General features: G+C 35.4%; 1 protein-coding gene across 1 annotated transcript in view; it reads right to left on the bottom strand.

The window, feature by feature from the left end:
* Nucleotides 1-458: 458 nt before the first annotated feature.
* Nucleotides 459-17,800, bottom strand: part of Culd (CUB and LDLa domain) — a 51,115-nt gene continuing 33,773 nt past the window's right edge. The window contains exons 10-15 of the mRNA XM_071589010.1: nucleotides 17,615-17,726; nucleotides 15,579-15,698; nucleotides 14,485-14,661; nucleotides 11,984-12,103; nucleotides 4,394-4,604; nucleotides 459-2,939 (exon numbers count right to left, since the gene is read on the bottom strand). Coding sequence (XP_071445111.1) covers nucleotides 1,307-2,939; nucleotides 4,394-4,604; nucleotides 11,984-12,103; nucleotides 14,485-14,661; nucleotides 15,579-15,698; nucleotides 17,615-17,726 — 2,373 coding nt within the window. The 3' untranslated portion in view covers nucleotides 459-1,306. The remainder of the gene's footprint in view (nucleotides 2,940-4,393; nucleotides 4,605-11,983; nucleotides 12,104-14,484; nucleotides 14,662-15,578; nucleotides 15,699-17,614; nucleotides 17,727-17,800) is intronic.

The raw sequence follows: 17,800 nt of genomic DNA, 5'->3' as shown, positions 1-17,800 counted from the left end.
ATTTCTGTTCAGTATCCCCTTATGCTACCATCATTTTGGAATATATGCATACCCAAACTCATAATGGATTCATGATAATCATTGTAAAAATGTCTTGATATAATTATAATAAAGACCTAGGGTTTTGTCTTAAGCAAGTGTGAATACAACTTAAAACACTTTCACAGCATGTTTGTAAAAATAAATAGGTATTTTGAATCAATGAAACCATGGACCTACGATTGAAACATGACAAAATTTAAGCATTGTAATAATTCACATATGACAGTTGCACTAATCAATGCATTTAAATTTTGTCGTTAAAACAGTTTTGTAGTTATTTAAACACCAACTTCTAATAAGTGTGTATTAAAAACAAAGAAGTAATAATACTCCTATTGCCACTAGAGAGAAAGAGAGAGAGACTAGGTAAAAGGGTGGATATCAGGTATGTAAAATGGTCTGAAATGACACATTCATTAATTACAATTGCCTTGTATTTTTTCATGATTTGGAAAACTTTTTAACTTGGACAACCATATGTTTAAGCAGCCAATCGCATTACTTCGGTAATTCTAGTATGTACATTCTTTTTACATTTGTTCCTAGAATGAAAAAGAGCTGGTACAAATATTTTGAGGGAATGACTATTGCAGTTATGTTATAAAATAGCTCTCTACAGTTTAATGTTCCTCCATACATAAAAGGCGCACTGGGAGCACAGTAAGCACCTACTGCTCTTCTTCCACCATATGCCAGTGATAATTGATGAAAAAAATTTGTCTATAAAGTAGCATATAATCTTTGATTTTTGATTACTGTAGTGATCTATATGTTCACTTAAAATATTTTTATGGATTTGCTTGATTCATATTGGGCACATCTAACACACTCAATTTGTATTCTTCCCACTGAGAATCAAAATTTGAGAACAACATACACACAGTAAAAACGGCATATTTCATGTATTCATCTAGCAGAAGTGAATTTAAGAGGACTTTTATGCCATATTTTTATTCAGAAAGAGTAAGCTTTTGATAAATGTACTTTTAGTTGAATTCCTATTAAAGTCAGAACAATGTAAATCATGGAAAACAATTTAACTATATTCATGTTTGAAGGAAAAAAGCACCTTAAAATTTATACCAAAGAAACATGATGACTAATAAATTTTACATCATTACAGTATGAGATAAAATTACTGGAATTTAAACTGCAAAATAGGAGAAGTATATGACCTTCAACTGGACTTAAGACTTTGAAGTACATTATTACTTGAATTAAAGTTATAATGTGTAATATATTATTTTATTCTCTAACAAAAAAGTCAACAATCATCCAAATATCTCTCAGCACAACCAACATCAACAGATCTCCAACCCCTCATAGCAATTCTCCTTCGAATCATTCTAGACTCCCCCTCATCATCATCTTTGCTAACTGACATGCCTTGGAAGAGTTTTATATGGCCCTTCACAAGCCCACCTACAATCTCATCTGGCAAAGGCCCAGCCCCTTTTTTATCATCTTCCTCATCCCCATCTTTTTCTTCCTCTTCTTTTCCTGATCCATCCTCCTCTCTGTCTTCCTTCTTGCCCTTAACCTCATTCCCCTCCACCACTTCCTTCCTTAGATCTTCCTTAGAATCCTTTCCAGCTTTGCTCTCTTGCCTCCTCACCATTTCTCTCACTCTGATTGAACATTCCTCCAACTCTTTTGCAAGAGGATTTTCAGCATTTTCCAACTTCCCTTCCTCATCCTTTCTAGTAGTTTCCTCATTTTCAGGTATGTTTCCTTCACTTCCTGTTCTTTTTAACTCCTCCCCCAAATTTTTGTCTTCCTCATTGGTGCCATCAGCTTTTACTCCTGCATCTATATGGCTGGTTGACCCAGGGGTTATATTGCTGTTTTCAGGAATGGGTTCATTGCTTTCAGGAATAATTTTATTCCCAACCTTGGACTGGTCTGATATTTTCTCAGCCGTTTCAACTGTTACCTTCGGGATAGCTCCCTCTTTGGTTTCCTCAGTTGTGTTCCCGGTCTTGTTCTTATTTTCTGTGACCTCCTTTTCTTCACTCTTTGGCCCTGTTTCAGTATCCTTTAGTTTGGCATCCAAACTTCCTCCCCCTTCAATATCCCTGCTGCAGCCTGCTCTTGCAACATCCAGTGAGCCATGTATCCCCCTCTCAGTTGATTCATTCAAGCATTCCTCTCCATTAGCTTTCATCTTACTTATTGCATCAAGCTTCTCAAAACCTATTGCTCCCTCCTCTCCTGTATTGCCTCCTCCTCTACTGCCCTCTGAGGGTCCTCTTACTTGCTCATCATTTATGGAGGCTTCAGTTTCAGATACTGCCTCAGACCCCTGATTTTCTTCAGTTGTACATCCCTCTGTTGTGACTCCATCCCTCCCTTCTTGCTGTTGTCCCTGAAAACCACTGCTTCCTTCACTTGTGTTGTTCACCATGGCCTCGGGTGAAATGGGGGATTGGACAATCTGTGATTCATCCTCCCCTACTTCTTCCAGCAAAGTGGCATCTGTGAAAGTTGAATGTCCATCTTCAGATGACATGCTCTCACTAATGTGTCTTTCAGGGAGTTCAGGAAGAGTCTGCATGAAGGGTAGTGAGTTTGGTGCTGAGCTAGGGAGAGAAGTAAATCCTGGCATATGAGAGGATGTTGAGGGTGAGGATGCTGAGGGTGGAGGGATTGGGAATAGTGGTGCTGAGGTGCTGCCATGAAGCATGCTGTTGGCTTTGGCAATGTTCATTGATTGACTGGCTCGTAGAAGGGCCGTTTCATATGTAGGTGGTGGAGAGTCTGGAATGGGTGTCGTCTGACAACTTCGAGAGTTGGTGTGTGGTAGTGGGGGTGGTGGTGGTGGAAAGAGGGTTGGGATATCAGAAGACTGAAAAGAGCTTCCAGGGGAATCTTCATGGAGAAAGCTGGCTGAAGTCATACTGAAAAAATATGATAGCCAATGAAAAACTTTCATCAAGACTTTTATTAGAATAATGTTTGCTCTTATAAAATATATAATTTAGTTAGGATGTGAAAAAATTACCTCTAAGTATTGATATTTCACAAAATAAACCTCAAAATGTTGACTAATTATTCTTCAATGAAGTTACTTTACTAATGCAAAACATATCACTGTCACTCTGTCGTAATCATTCGCCTTGACCAGAATTCAAACCTGGATCCCTCAATATCTGGTTAAACTACTGAGGCATCTCCTTACTCTGTACCTATGCGTATGTAAGGGCTTTCATTGGAATAACATGTACTTATGACTTTTCAATACATGTGATCTCCCAATGTAATTATAGGCATACATGTTACACCACGGTCTATAAGGTTCAAACAATGCTTAAAAATCTATTTACCTTTGACTAAATTTCTAAGCACTTGCCTTAAGTACCATCATGATACCAGAACCAGGCAACACTGGCTTCCATTTTTGAATTGCTTTGTTTTCTAACATGAAAAATGGAATGATACAGTCAATGAACATTATACTCCCTCTTGAGAAAAATACATAATTGATAAAACAATGAAAATCTGGGTGCATAATTATGTTAGCAGTGAGGGAAGCCATGGCATGTAAAATATGAAGAAATCACTTGGGAAAAATAGTGACCATCTATCTATCAAGGCTTTTGCTTTGACCACACAACCATTTTTGACATTTGACATCAGTTCAAATTCTTAGGCAATGTAGTACGTATATAGTATGAGCTATGGTAGCTACCTCATTTGATCTAATGATATTGCTCTTAAATGTTTTCATTTAGGAAATATTAAAATTAGGTTAGAGAAGTTCAGATTTATGCTTTGATGTAGTTGATAGTAAACCCAGTTACATTGCTCCGACATTGGAAGCAAAAGAAATTTTTGAATTGGCAAATTTTATTTTGACTGAGGCATAGGGGCAATCTTTCAGAGTGAGTCACAGCCAACTTTTGCTGACATCAGACTGATTTTGGGCCAGCATCACAATGTTGCCCAGGTAGCTGTGAACATAGATTCTTGTAATGCAAATTTTGGGCAGAATGGTCAAAATGATACTTCATATTTAACCCAATCTACAAAATGAAAATGACTTGTTAACACAATTATTTATGTCACAGCTGCAAAAAATGTCTTTTAAAAGTTTTATAACTTGCATAAAATCAAATCCTTTCATTAAAGCCTTGTATAAGAACTATCTATCCTACTTATCATCAAAATTTCCATAACTGTTCAAAGTATTTCCTTTTCATTAAGTAGCAAACATACTACAATTTCATATTTTTACTTAGCTGTGGATATATTTTTTTGACCAGTCATCATAACTTTAAATAATATTGCCAATTAAGTTAACTTTTTGCCACAGAAGTAACAGGAATTCTATCAGTACTTCCGAGACACTGACCTTGCTGGTCTGGGCCTGGCTCGCCTACGACTTTCACTTCTCCGCTCTTTTCCTGTAATGGCACAATCATCCTCATTTGGGGGTCCCATTGTAGAAGTTGAGGTGCAGTCTCCAGAGGGGCCATTTGCTGCTTTAACCACATCCTCATATGTTGGTGGGGCTTCATAATCTGGAGGATCATCGGTTGAGATCTCTTCAATACGAGCACCATCTGAATATAAATTTGCAAAAATAAAAATGGAATGAGTAGGGCATAAATTTATGGATGAGTGCTGTCCAGAATTTTAATTTCAATCACTGTGGGTTAAGTTAATCTTGTACTGGAGTGAGCACATGGTTTTCACTTTCCCATGATTGGATCCTTAGTACCAAATTGTACTTTCAACACTCATATCACTCAAAAATAACAAAAGAAACCATCTGATTTTAATAGCTGGTAGTTCTAAAACAAGAGAATGACAAGGCATTAGTACTTTACCATGAGTTGTAGATTGGATTCACTTTTATATATGCAATCATATTTAAGCACATACAGACAGGACCTAGTTTTAGTGCCAAGTTATATTTGCAAACTCAAAATGGCCTCAATACTAATGTTGGCATGACAGTTGTACCCCAATTGTTAGAAGAGTACTTTTTTGTAAGAGCACTAGGAATAGCATTCTGGTAGGTACCTACTTATTTTTATGAAATTTCTGTGGTGATTATCCATACATTCCCATAATGAAATGAGTCTTGCAACCTTCACTGATACTTAGTACATCGTGTAAGATTTTTGTAATTGTTGCTTGTACTAATTTTGTAGGGAGAGCAATAATGAACATGTCGCATAGTACAGTAAAATCTCATTATTTCAATACTTGAGGGACTTCAAAATATTTGGGCTTGAAATGAAAGAACTTAAAAAAAAGAAAAGATTCCAAATTTAACCAGTAAAATCTCTACATAACTTCATGAGTTCATTAAAATATTGTATAAATTGACTTTTTAAGATTCTAACCTAATTTTTTCCTTATTTCTTCAAAGGAAGAACTTGATGCTGTAAATTCATAGTAAAAAAGTAAATGCCTGTGGACTTCCATTCTAGCCTAAACTCACATAAACATCATGATTAATTTTTTGGTGCAGAAATGACACCTTTTTCAATTATCTTTATTTTCTGGCACTCTTGCTTCTGTTGAAGTGGGCAGGTAGATCATACTGCTTCTTGAATTGTGAAAGATTCTCTTTCATTGTCAATAACAAAAGGAAACTGATTGCTGACTTAACATTATGCTTTTGTATTTCTTTTTATCATTTCACAAGACAGTATTTTTGTATTATACCTCTCCAAATCAATATTAATTCTTCTTCTTTTATTGAAGAAATAGATTTCCTTCATTATTGTTTTTTTATGAATTAAAGTTCTAACGAATTGGACGACGAATGCAGTGACTTAGTAACAAAAACTTGCTTGTAAATTAAACACAAGGCTCACGCATAATATCACCAATGCAGTAAAAAAAATAAGGGGTAACTCAGGCAAGTAATTGACATGATCGATCAAGTTCCTTCAACTTCCAAAGAAGGTTTTCATGCATACTATATTGGCAAAGAACAAACAATCAAAGCATGACCTATTAAAGTTATTCTATAGAGTCCTCATGATGCTCTATTGCTCTTATGGAATGACAAGAAGTTTGGTAATGACATGGTGGCCAGGAACAATAGAACAACCAGAGAGCATCAATATCATCAAAAACTCCCAGACCAGTTAAATGAAAGAAAGACTAATACTGAATCTAATTTAGTAATAAGGTATGTCAAATCCATCCCTCAAATCATCAATGTAACAAAAAAATAAAAAATGTGTCCACTAGTCTTAAAATGTATTTTCAAAAAGGTCTGAGGATGAAGTTAAGTCATGTGATGTGCTCCATCTATCATTTATATGATATCATTGTGTTGGCTAAAACATGGCTTTTGCCAAATATTGAGCTCTCAAAACTGGAATTAAATGGTTTAATTGCTCCAAGAAATGACAGAAGCAATATGTACAACAGCAAAACAAGGGATGGTGATGTATTGTTGATTGTAAATTGTTCTTCTCTCTCCTCTATGCAATCAAATAAGTATTCATGATCCATGGAACAGTTGTTTGAGTATATTTCTCTTTTTAAACAAAGTCAGTTTAAATTGATTCCGCATATATATCCCAAATTTAAGTCCTGAATTATTTACTGAGTATTGCAACAAAATTAAAAACCTAATTATCCCAAAGCAATATACTGACATTCTGTTGTGTGGTGATTAAAATATTAGTGATTATTAGTGATTCTGTGATACTTAAGACCCTGACCATATTTGCCAATAAAATCTTTGTAAGGGAAAATTCTGTTTGAGACAATTAATTTCTAGGACTGACATCAAGTTCATAATTACCTTTACTCTTTGAGCAGAAGGCTAGATCCAAATTTTTGCAATAAATCCTCAATAATCTCTGGTATTGATTACACTCCACTGGTTCCAGCTGATTTATACCATCCTGCTCTCCAATTTTAACATCCCTTTTTTATGTCAAGTGTTTTATTGAGTCATTTTGTCATGGAATCTCTCATTTTACATCCTTTTGTATGATATGGCATGAGAATATTGCATTGTAAATTGGGCATTTTCCCACAATAAACATTATTATTAGGTAATCTACCGGTTAAGGTAGGTTTTTGGATGGACATAATTACTAATTCAAATAATTTTTGGCCCCTAGCAAAACACGGCATCCTACTCTACATCAGGTCCCTCTTCAGCTCTGAGTACTTTCTTCCTCCCTACATCCCGTCCAACATCCCTATACTGTTCCTTCCCTTTCCTCGTTTGCCTAACATTCTCCCCTCAATTACAGTCTTCAACTTCCCGCTGCCGGTCAATACCCCCTTCATCCACTTTTCCTGCCTCCATAGGATTTCTCCCAACAAACCCCTCTCTTCGCCCACCATACCAAGTACTTCCTCATTTGTTTTCTTCTCTGTCCATTTCACCTTCTCCATTCTTTTCCAAACCCACATTTCAAAAGACTCCAGTCTACGTCTATCCTCCTGCTTTAATCACCACGTTTCCGCACCGTACACAGCTACGCTCCATATCAAAGTTTTTACGAGTATTGTTTTAATATCCTTACTCAACGTCCCCGTCATCAACTCCCTCCTCCTTGTGAAAGCCTCTTTGCCTAGCGCAATCCTTCTCCTTACGTCCCTACTACTTTGACCGTGTTGGTCCAAAACACTTCCGAGATACGTAAATTGTTCTACCTGCTCTAGTTTTTGCCCTCCTATTATAATGTTCAGCTTAGCCTTTTTCTTTCTAGAAAATCGCATTACCTTTGTTTTATTAATATTGATTCTCATCCCATACCTGTCGCACTGAATTTCCAATTCACTAAGCAATGCTTGCAACCCCTTGGCTGACTGACAAACTAAAGCTTGGTCATCAGCAAACCTAACTGATTTTATGAATTCACCGCCCACCTTCATTCCTACCTATAGTTCTTCCCATGCCTCTTTAATCATTTCCTCTGCATACAGGTTGAACAGCAACGGTGACAATAGGCAACCCTGCCTTACACCCCTTCCTAACACTGCCCAACCGGACTCCCCGTTCCCCACTCGCACCTGAGCAGTCTGAGACATGTATAAGTTGCGGATTAGCCTCCTTTCCCTCCAATCTATTCCTATTTTCTGCAATATACTCATTAGTTTTTCCCAATTTACTCTATCGAACGCTTTTTCAAAATCTACGAAACAGGCAAATACCTCCTGGTTGTGTTCTATATTCCTCTCGATTAATAATCTCATTACTGCAATGGAATCATGCATACTTCTCCCCTTCCTAAACCCAAACTGATCATCCCCTAAGTAATCATTCGCCCTACTCTTTATCCTTTTGTTTATGATCATGAGAACAACTTTAGCTGCGTGGGATATCAAACTTATTGTCCTGTAGTCCTCACATCATGTAGCCTTTACTTTTTTTGGAATAGGAACTAAAACTGATCTCACAAAGTCTTCCGGCCAGATTCCTTCCTCATAAATACTACGAATAAGCCCATATAGCCTCTTTCTCCCACATTTACCTAATCATTTCAATAGTTCCGCGGGAATGTTATCCATCCCCACGGCCTTATTTAGTTTCATCTCCCTTAATGCCCTTTCTATCTCATCGTCTAGTATGCCTGGACCTAAGCTATCTTCCTCTACGTCATATTCTTTTTCAATGTCTAACTTTGTTGGTCGAAGTTCTTTACTATACAGTTCTTCTATATACTCCTTCCATCTCTCTTGGATCTTTCCTGTGTCAACTATTACCTTACCCGTCTTATCTCTAACTGTTAGCAAAGATCTTCCTTTCTTACTTCCCGATAAAGATTTAACTTTGCTGTACAGCGCACCGATTTCACCCTTTCCTCCGCAGACTTTCCATATCCTCGCACTGTGTCTTCCACCATTCTACTTTTGCTTTATTTGTTACCCTTCTCAATTTATTGTTTAGCTCTTTGTACTTCCTTTTGCCTAACTCTGTGTTTAAATTCTTCCATTTTATTATTTCATCTTTCTTTCTAATCTTCTCGTCAGCAATCCAAGGTTTCCTTGCCATTTTCCCATTAACGGTTCCTATAGTTTCTTTTGCGGCTTTAGACAATCCTTTCTTGATACTTTCCCATTTTTCTTCAATAGTACTTAGCTCTTTACTATCCTTCATGATTTCCTCTACCGCTTGTTTGTATTCCTTCCTTTTCAAACCGTTTAATGCTTCTACATTCCATTTTCTAACTCGCCGCCCCTTCCTTATCTTTTTGAAATGGACGCTACATTTCATAACAACTAAATTGTAGTCAGAGTCTGCATCCGCTCCCGGGAAGCTGTGTGAATTTATCACACTTTTCCTAAACCTGTGTCTAACCAGAATATAATCTAGCTGATACCTTTCTGAGTCACCTAGCATTTTCCGTGTATACCTGCGTCTTTTATGGTGTCTAAACCAAGGGTTGGTGATGACTAACCCCTGTCTCCTGCAGAACTCAACTGCTTTCTCCCCGCGGTCATTCCTCGTGCCTAAACCGTAGTCCCCTACCTCATCACCATCTCTTCCTTCGTCTACCGTCACATTCCAATCCCCCATCACTATCAAATACCAAATACTTCCCTGCAGGAACACACGCGATTATGCCCTCTAACTGATCGTATTTCCTATCGACCTCTTCTTCCTTATGGTTGCTCGGTGGCATGTATACCTGAATGATAACCAAGTTCGTCGGTTCTGCTTTTATCTCTACTAGTACTAATCTATCCGTTACTTGCTCTATGTTGACTACGCTCAATTATCATTCCCAAGATAAATATGATGGACAATTATTATTATTATAACATTAAAATTTAAATGAAAAATTCATTCATGAAAAAGACTGATTCCATCATCAATAGCACATTAAGATAGAAAGTAATATTCTTTTATAACAACCATAAGAGTTACATGTCTTTTGCTGGGAATTGTTAATCAGATGGTATCCCACTTAGGAAATGTAAGTTTAGTTGAAGTGATTTGAACTTTTTCAGAATGGGTATACATATATTATTCCTTTAGCCTTTGAGGTACCACCTTAAAAAAAATCAGGAATACTACAAGCTTGGAGTGTTCAACTGATGGGCCACATTTATTTTGCTTTTTGGAATATGCACATGTTCCTGTCCTTTTGAAGAGGAGACATATATTTAATAATTTTTGATAGATGCTAGTGTGAAGTGGACCTTTGGGCAAAAGGGAAATGTCTATAACTTCAAAGGAAAGCACTAGGAGACTACTAGTTTAAAAAATTGCTGACATTAAGAGTCCGAAAATACACTTGGAAGTACTTTGGTTGATGTATCAAAAGAGTTTTAAGGGGTGATTGAGCACTAAACATTAGACATTGAAATTAAAGGCTCAAATAGTTCGCGTTAATTTAGATAAGCTCAGCAGTTACCAAGAGATGCTCACGAAATTTGTTTTCATTCCACTGAAGAGCATGCACACATTATGGCCACTGGAGTTCTACACTTTATATTCAGTGGCGTTCTCCATGCTCCAATAAAAAGATCTTGGAGGAAAATCTTTGATAACTTTTGGAAGATAACTTAAATAAGGAGGAATATCCAAAGCTCCCTATATGAAAATCATTAAGTCTTAGAGACTCAAGGGGACTAGCATAGATTCTCTGAGGATCTTCAGTGACTCTATTCTAGGAGCACTGAGCTATCATTACAGATCAAATTCCTTATCTGCTCTCGAGAAACTGAGTGAACTGTTCATGCTGTTCTAAATATATGCCTAATCATAATATAATATAACTGATCTCCCTCCATCTCCCAGAATTTTCCACATATACCTTAATTTTTTGTGGTGTTTAAACCAGGTGTTAGTTAAAATTAAGTTATTTCTGCTGCAAAACTCATCATTTTTTCCACATACATTGTTTTCACCCAAACCACAATCTCATGCCTTACTCCTACCTCTCCTTTCACCTACTACCCTATTCCAATCCAACACATCACTCACTATTATGTGTTTTCTTCCAGATAATGTGGTAATCATTTTGTCTGATTGATAATATGTTTTATCTACTTCCACATGACTGTAAAAATGTTCACCTGAATAACTTCTAGATTGACCGGGTCTGCTTTTTTTTTACTAATGTGATGTCTTCACTCAACTGGTCCACATACATTGCCCTATGCCCCAGTTACCTATTCATCACTGTGCTACCTCTGTTTCTCACCTGTGTCTTATTTACTGCTGCTAATGGTATTCAATACCCTCGAAAAGTTCTTCCTGCTGTACTATAATTCACCTGACTCATAGATAAAGTTATAAACATATACTAGTATCTTCAGTTTCATATTCAGCCCTTTTCAATTAGTATATATTTTTATGTATTAGTGAGTCATTGGAAAAATATGGTTTTAAAAGTATATACCTACATACTTACTTTACAATTGCTTTCAATGCTATTACCTGTTGATAACCAAATCATAATCCAACAAGCAGAAGATGATCCTCCAAGTCCATAAGTTACATATCCTATGTACTGACTACACTGCAAAACATCTAGGCCTTAGGAGATGATTTTCTGGTATATGCAGTCTAATAACTGACTAAGTTCATGGAAATTGAAATTTAGCATTATGACATCCGTGTCCAATATGTGACTTAATATTTTATTTTTATCAAAATCAAAACACCATGCTAGGATATTTTTGTAAATTTAATGATTCATGGCTCTTAATCACAAGTCAAACAATCTATTGCTTGGCTGATTTTTAAAGACTCATTCTCTGGAAAAACATTGTTGCATCTAATTCATGAAAATTAGCATTGGGTGAATAATTAAATCACTCTGGTTGCTTAGTTATCAAGTGAGTGGTGAATTACTTTAGCCACTTCAGGAAGATATATCAGTGTGCTATCCTTTCCACCGCCAGAAGAAATTACTCAGTTTTCATTGAATGTACATATTAGCTGTGTTTACCTATGGTATTAAATGGAAATTAATCAAGCAATTAATGTTCTCCACATACAAACCATATTCTCCTAGAAGATCACTGATGGTTTGTAGTCTACTCTGGAGCTCTCGGTGTTGACGTGCTCTTGACCCCATTCGATAGAGAAGTATGATTAAGGCAGCTATGAGAAGTATAAGACCTGGTAACATGAAAATGAAGTATGATTATGGCAGCTATGAGAAATATAAGACCTGGTAACATGAAAATGAAAAAATCTGAGGCTTCAATGATTTTTTTGGCAGTTGTATTTGTTGACAACTTTGTCACAAATACATACTCACTGCTAATAAAATGAAATAGTAAGCTAATTATTAGATAATTTAATTTTACCAGAGAAAACCTTCCACTCAAGTAGGGATAGGATATCGACCAGCAAGTAATAGTTTACATGAGTTCCAGATACCTGAGCCAAAAATAGGGGTCAGAAATAGAAGTATTACCATTATTTTAGTTATATTAATAAAAACATTGTTGCACTAACATTTTGATTTCAATGAAGCACTATGATTAATTGTAAAATGGATAATACTAATACAGAATTTAGTAGCTAATTTTCAATAATATAGAATTGAAAACAATAAAAAATATATCATACTACATATAAATTTAGAAGAACAGGGTACCTAGGATGATGAGTAAGTTACATATGAAACGTGGCAATGGAAAACCTGCTCCAGTGGAGAAGTGGAGGAAACTTAATTGATATCACAGTTTAGAGCCCTTTCTGTGCTCATGTGTCTCACAATGATTCATGATTTGCTTTAATAAATAATATAAATAATAAAATAGAAATAAATAAATGTGCAGTCTGAGCAATATTCTATAAAAAAATACAGCAATGAATAAGCAATATTCTGCAAAAAAATTTCTGAATAATATTATTAATATCCATGCCATAGAATGCCAACTGTTTATCAATTGCTAAAACATAGTGTAGGATCTTCTAATCACTACTATGGTAAAATTTTAGATTATTTTCTTTGCAATGCATTTCCAATTATAGCACAGTTTAACTTCATTCTTCCAAATGACCCAATTACATTGAGATCTCACTTTAAATGGGTTATTAGTCTATATTGAAGACATATATGAGGGCTGGATTAAATACAAACAATGCCAATTTTTGAAGCAGTTTAAGCGTTGTGTCTATAAATTTGAGGAGGCACCAACTGATTTAGTATCAATTAAGTTTAAATTATTGACTGTAGCGAATTTCCAAAAAAAAACTCTTTCAGGAAGTTGAGTATGGGATTAATGGTAAATAAATGTGTAAGCAATAGTTTTTAGGCAGTTAGTACATGAAATGGGAAAATTGGTTTGTGCTGACAACTATTTAAGCCAGGCCTGGGATATGGGTGCCTAAAGAGAAGCTTGTCTATGATATGGAAGTATTTTGCTCAACCCTGAAGATTTGGGTTGGTAGTTAATGCAGGGTCTGTCCCAAAAATAAGTAGGATGATTTTGTAGAGTAGAATTAGAGTAGAGTAAAAGTAATAAGTAGAATTTATAGAATGATAATCTATGTCTCTGAGTTTGAGCCTCAGAGACAGACAGTGACCATTAAATTTTATGTAGAAGTCCTCAAAAGACCATGGAAAAGAAAGCTTCAATGCATCATGAAGGAAATATTTGCCAACTGGAGGTGGAACCACAGCAATTCACCATCCCACACTGTCTACCTTGTGACGGATTACCCAGCCAAGCACAGGGTAATAATGCAGCCCAAACAGCCCTACAGTGGCACAGCTGGACTTCTTTTTGTTCCCAAGAATAAAAAGAAGCTTGGAAGGCAACCATTTTGGAATGACGGATAATGCCAAAGAGGTTGTGATGAAGTGCCTGCACAAGATTCTCATTGATACCTTCCTAGAAATATATCATGACTGACTAAGGCATTGGAATTGGTGTGTCGATGCACAAGGGTGTTATTTTGAAGAATTTCAATAACTTGTAATTTGATCTGTTTTAATTTTATTTCTCAGATTTATTCTACTTATTTGTGGGACAGACCTTGTTCAGATAATACTAGAAAAAAGAGTTGTACACCTCAATGGTATAAGTACATGATTTCTCTGTGAAGATAAATGTATGTTGATATAAGCTTCAGATATTTAGATGTTGTCATCATATCCAGGGTTCTACAATGGTATGGGGTGAGATAACAGTGACTTTGATGCTTCTAAATGGAATAGGGAGTTACTGCTGTGAATGTGATTGCCAGAGGAAGACTTTCAGTTGCTTCAAAACATTTATTTACTTGCTTAATGTTGTAGATTTAATTTTCCTTTTTTTGTCTGAAACAATTTTTTGCAAATGCCAATTATTAAGGCATGAAAACAGTCTCTACCATAACTTCTCTGCTAAATAATTATGCCGAAAAATGGGGTATATTTTAGGGGGTTTTATTTAGGAAAGTAGGATATGTGAGGTCTTTTGTGGGTATTAATGAATCAATTCAAGGATGTGCTACACAAAAATTAATTTGCAAAAATGTTTGTAATATTTTTTGCTAGTACTGACCTAGGCTGCTGACAATAAAAACCAATGTTGCTGTCTTCAGGTCTGGGTATCTTTCCATTTTTGGAAAGTAGTAATTTGGTGTATGGGAATACCAGTGGCGGTCAATTCCATTATCCGCACCCATTCCTCCCATCATTCCAATTCCTCCTGGTCCTTCAAGTAGTCCACCATCTCCATCTGAATATGAAATATGTCCCCAATTCAATTCAAACCTATGACTATGTTTTTCTTTATTAAATAACAAGTCTTTCAGTTTGTTTAGAATGAGAATATCAGCCTGCTCTCAGTACCACCTTACTCATTTCCATAGGGGAACCATTTTGCTGTGCTGTAGTATGTGAGGACAAGATCAGCACAATTTTGTGCTTCGTGGATCCCTGGATATATGTAGAAGGATTTGATATAGAGCTGCTAAACACCTTGAGCTCAATCTTTGCTTTAAAATATCAAAAAATATTGAAATTTTCATAATAAGTTAGATCCAAATAAAATATTGGAAAGTCAGATTGACACAAAGACTCATTTCAGTTAGAATGGCATAAAATTATTTCAATGAATCTTCAGATTGAAAATTTACAGTTGTGATGATAAATCTGTGGGTAGGTAGACCCCAGCCATTTTAACTACGATGTCTTACACATACTTGTTTTTACTGAATAATAAAAGCAAACATAATGCAAAAATATATCAGAGTAATTCATGGTAATATTCCAGTTTTATTATCAAGAATTTACAGAGAATTTATTTATACTTCAAAATAAAACATCCCTACCAGAGAAAAAAAACACTCAAAGAACACATTCACTATGTAAGAATATACAGAATTTATTATTTCTACTTTGTTCCAATAAGGTCCATGCACTTCACTATACCCACGTAGAAGTAAGTAGAAGATATTATGGTAGAAAAAATGTTTACATAGAATTATATCTTTAATATCCCATAAGGTGAAGTACCTTAATATTTGAATATATAAAGAGGAATGTTTAAAATTGTAAAACAAATAGAGTTAATAATAATTCTTTACTCTATGATTTATGAGAGAAAAATGTTTCTATTTAAATTGCATATTTTACACAGTTTTCCAAACTCACCAGTATGGCATGATGGAGGCTCATCACTTGCATCTCCACAATGATCAAAACCATCACAGGTGAGCCTACCAGGGATGCAGCGATGGTTCTTGCACAGAAAATCTGTCCCAGCAAAGCAATCTGGCAGAGTCAAGATATGCATATAAGGTCATGGTAAAAGATGGAGATTCCAATGAAAGAAATGAAATAAAAATAAAAACATGGAAGTTTCCTGAAATGAATCTAAAATCCATACAAAAAATCTATAAATACAATGGAGGTTTAATGGCTAGCATTGAAGTCAAATCAAATCAAATGATAGGCTTCAGTACAGTGAAACCTCAGCATTTTGTGGTAGAATCAAATAAAATAATGAGACTAAAATTTAAAAAAATATGAAGCTTTGACTGTGAAGTTTGAATTGATTTGAACAATGAAATCATAATGATAAAATTCTTATTCATTTAAAGAATTTTAATATTGCAAATAGTGATTGGAATAAACAGAGGGCCAGCACTTCAAGCCATTCTTGTATAGTCAATACGTATTTTAAGATGATAATCTCATAACTATGAACTATAGTCATATTTTAATTATTGTTGGGAATCAATACTTTGTGGTTTCACATTCACTATCAACAAAACTCAGTAAATACATGTACCATGTGCATTGAATGCATGGAAATGACATGGCAGCAGTGTCTTTTACATTCTGGTCTCTACTCAGCTTATGTTGAAATGACTGGATTAGGCCAGCCTAATTGATATAAGCGGTGGGGTTAGAATTCACATACACGCAAATCGCAACTAACCAGCAATATTTTAGTTATACACCTTTCCTTTTAATAGCCTGGCTAGGAGAGGGGGCTGGTAACCAATTACGAGTTCACTACCATCTCTGGTGCTAGTCATTCAAGGCAACCATTTGGTGTGAATGTGAACAAAGGGGAGACATAAGGACGATACTCGTCCAAAGCACCAGGTATGCAGCTCCACCTATCTATGCCCTTATTTTATTGCCTTATTTATTTCTTGTTTTATTCTTACTTGCCAACTGTTAGTTTACTTAATGATTAAGCTATTGCAGACATATATGCTATGGATGCATGAAGAAGAGGTAATTGATTAATAAATTTTGACATTTAATACATGAATGAACAACATTCAAAGTTCTATAATGTTCCTATAATGTGATTAGATTTATTCTTAATGCTAAACATTTCAATACGTTGACATAAGAAGTTACCATTGAATAGGGAAAAATGATAAAAATATTATTTTACAAATAACACTTGTTTTTTTAGATTCACTTTTTTGGGGATGCATAGTCCATATATATCAGCATGACTAATATCTCTTATGAAGCCTGAGAATAGTCTCAAATGCCAGGGATGCATCTATTTACAACTCCTATCAGCTACTATCAAATGATCTTCATATAGAGACATTCCAATTGAGACTAAGCAATGACTGTGGCTTAAGTTTAGTGAATATTAGTAATAGATTACCCAAGGGTTATGATCTTCTTGTCTTTTTTTAATAATGTATGTAGTAGTTTAGGCAGTCTCTCTATTACTATTACAGTGTCTCTTGTCATTCTTCCTGGGAAAATAAAAAGAAATCCATGAAGGTACCTATACAATCTAACTTATTGTACAATCCTCAAAGAGCCTATAGCTTGTTGGGCAATGCATTTGATGATAAATAATATTGAAATAAATAATAAAAACTGAGTTCATGAAGGATGATGACCTCAAAGCTGTTTAGGCACTCATTCTTTTTCTAGAATATGCATCTCAAATTTTTCCATAGAGTCCTACCTATGGTATTTTAATCCATACATTTCAATTTTAAAGCACATTGGAATAGAAGGATCAAAATTCCAATGAGGTAACATTTTTCTGCTCCTTTTCCTCTGCACTATGTGATGATTCAATATTTGATTTTCATTTAGCATTGGTTCTAGTGATGTGCAGTATGTATAAAATCTGTGAGGTGGATTTATCTGGCATGCTAATAAGAACAATGAGATAGATATCTATTGAGGACAAGACTCACCCATATAACTAAAAGCAGTGTAGACAATTGAAAGCCGGGACTCATGGGCAAAGGTACCACTAAGGGTCACATAAAAACCAACTTCCAAGGGTAAAACATGCTCCCGACCAACCTGTGAAACAGAAATATGATCATTGGAAATCAAAACCAGATAAAGATTCAACACAAGCAACAAGACTAGCTGAA

This window comes from Hetaerina americana, unplaced genomic scaffold (assembly GCF_022747635.1).
Source record: "Hetaerina americana unplaced genomic scaffold, ioHetAmer1.1.p SCAF_1, whole genome shotgun sequence".
Taxonomy (NCBI): domain Eukaryota; kingdom Metazoa; phylum Arthropoda; class Insecta; order Odonata; family Calopterygidae; genus Hetaerina; species Hetaerina americana.
This window is presented reverse-complemented; position numbering and strand designations above follow the sequence as displayed.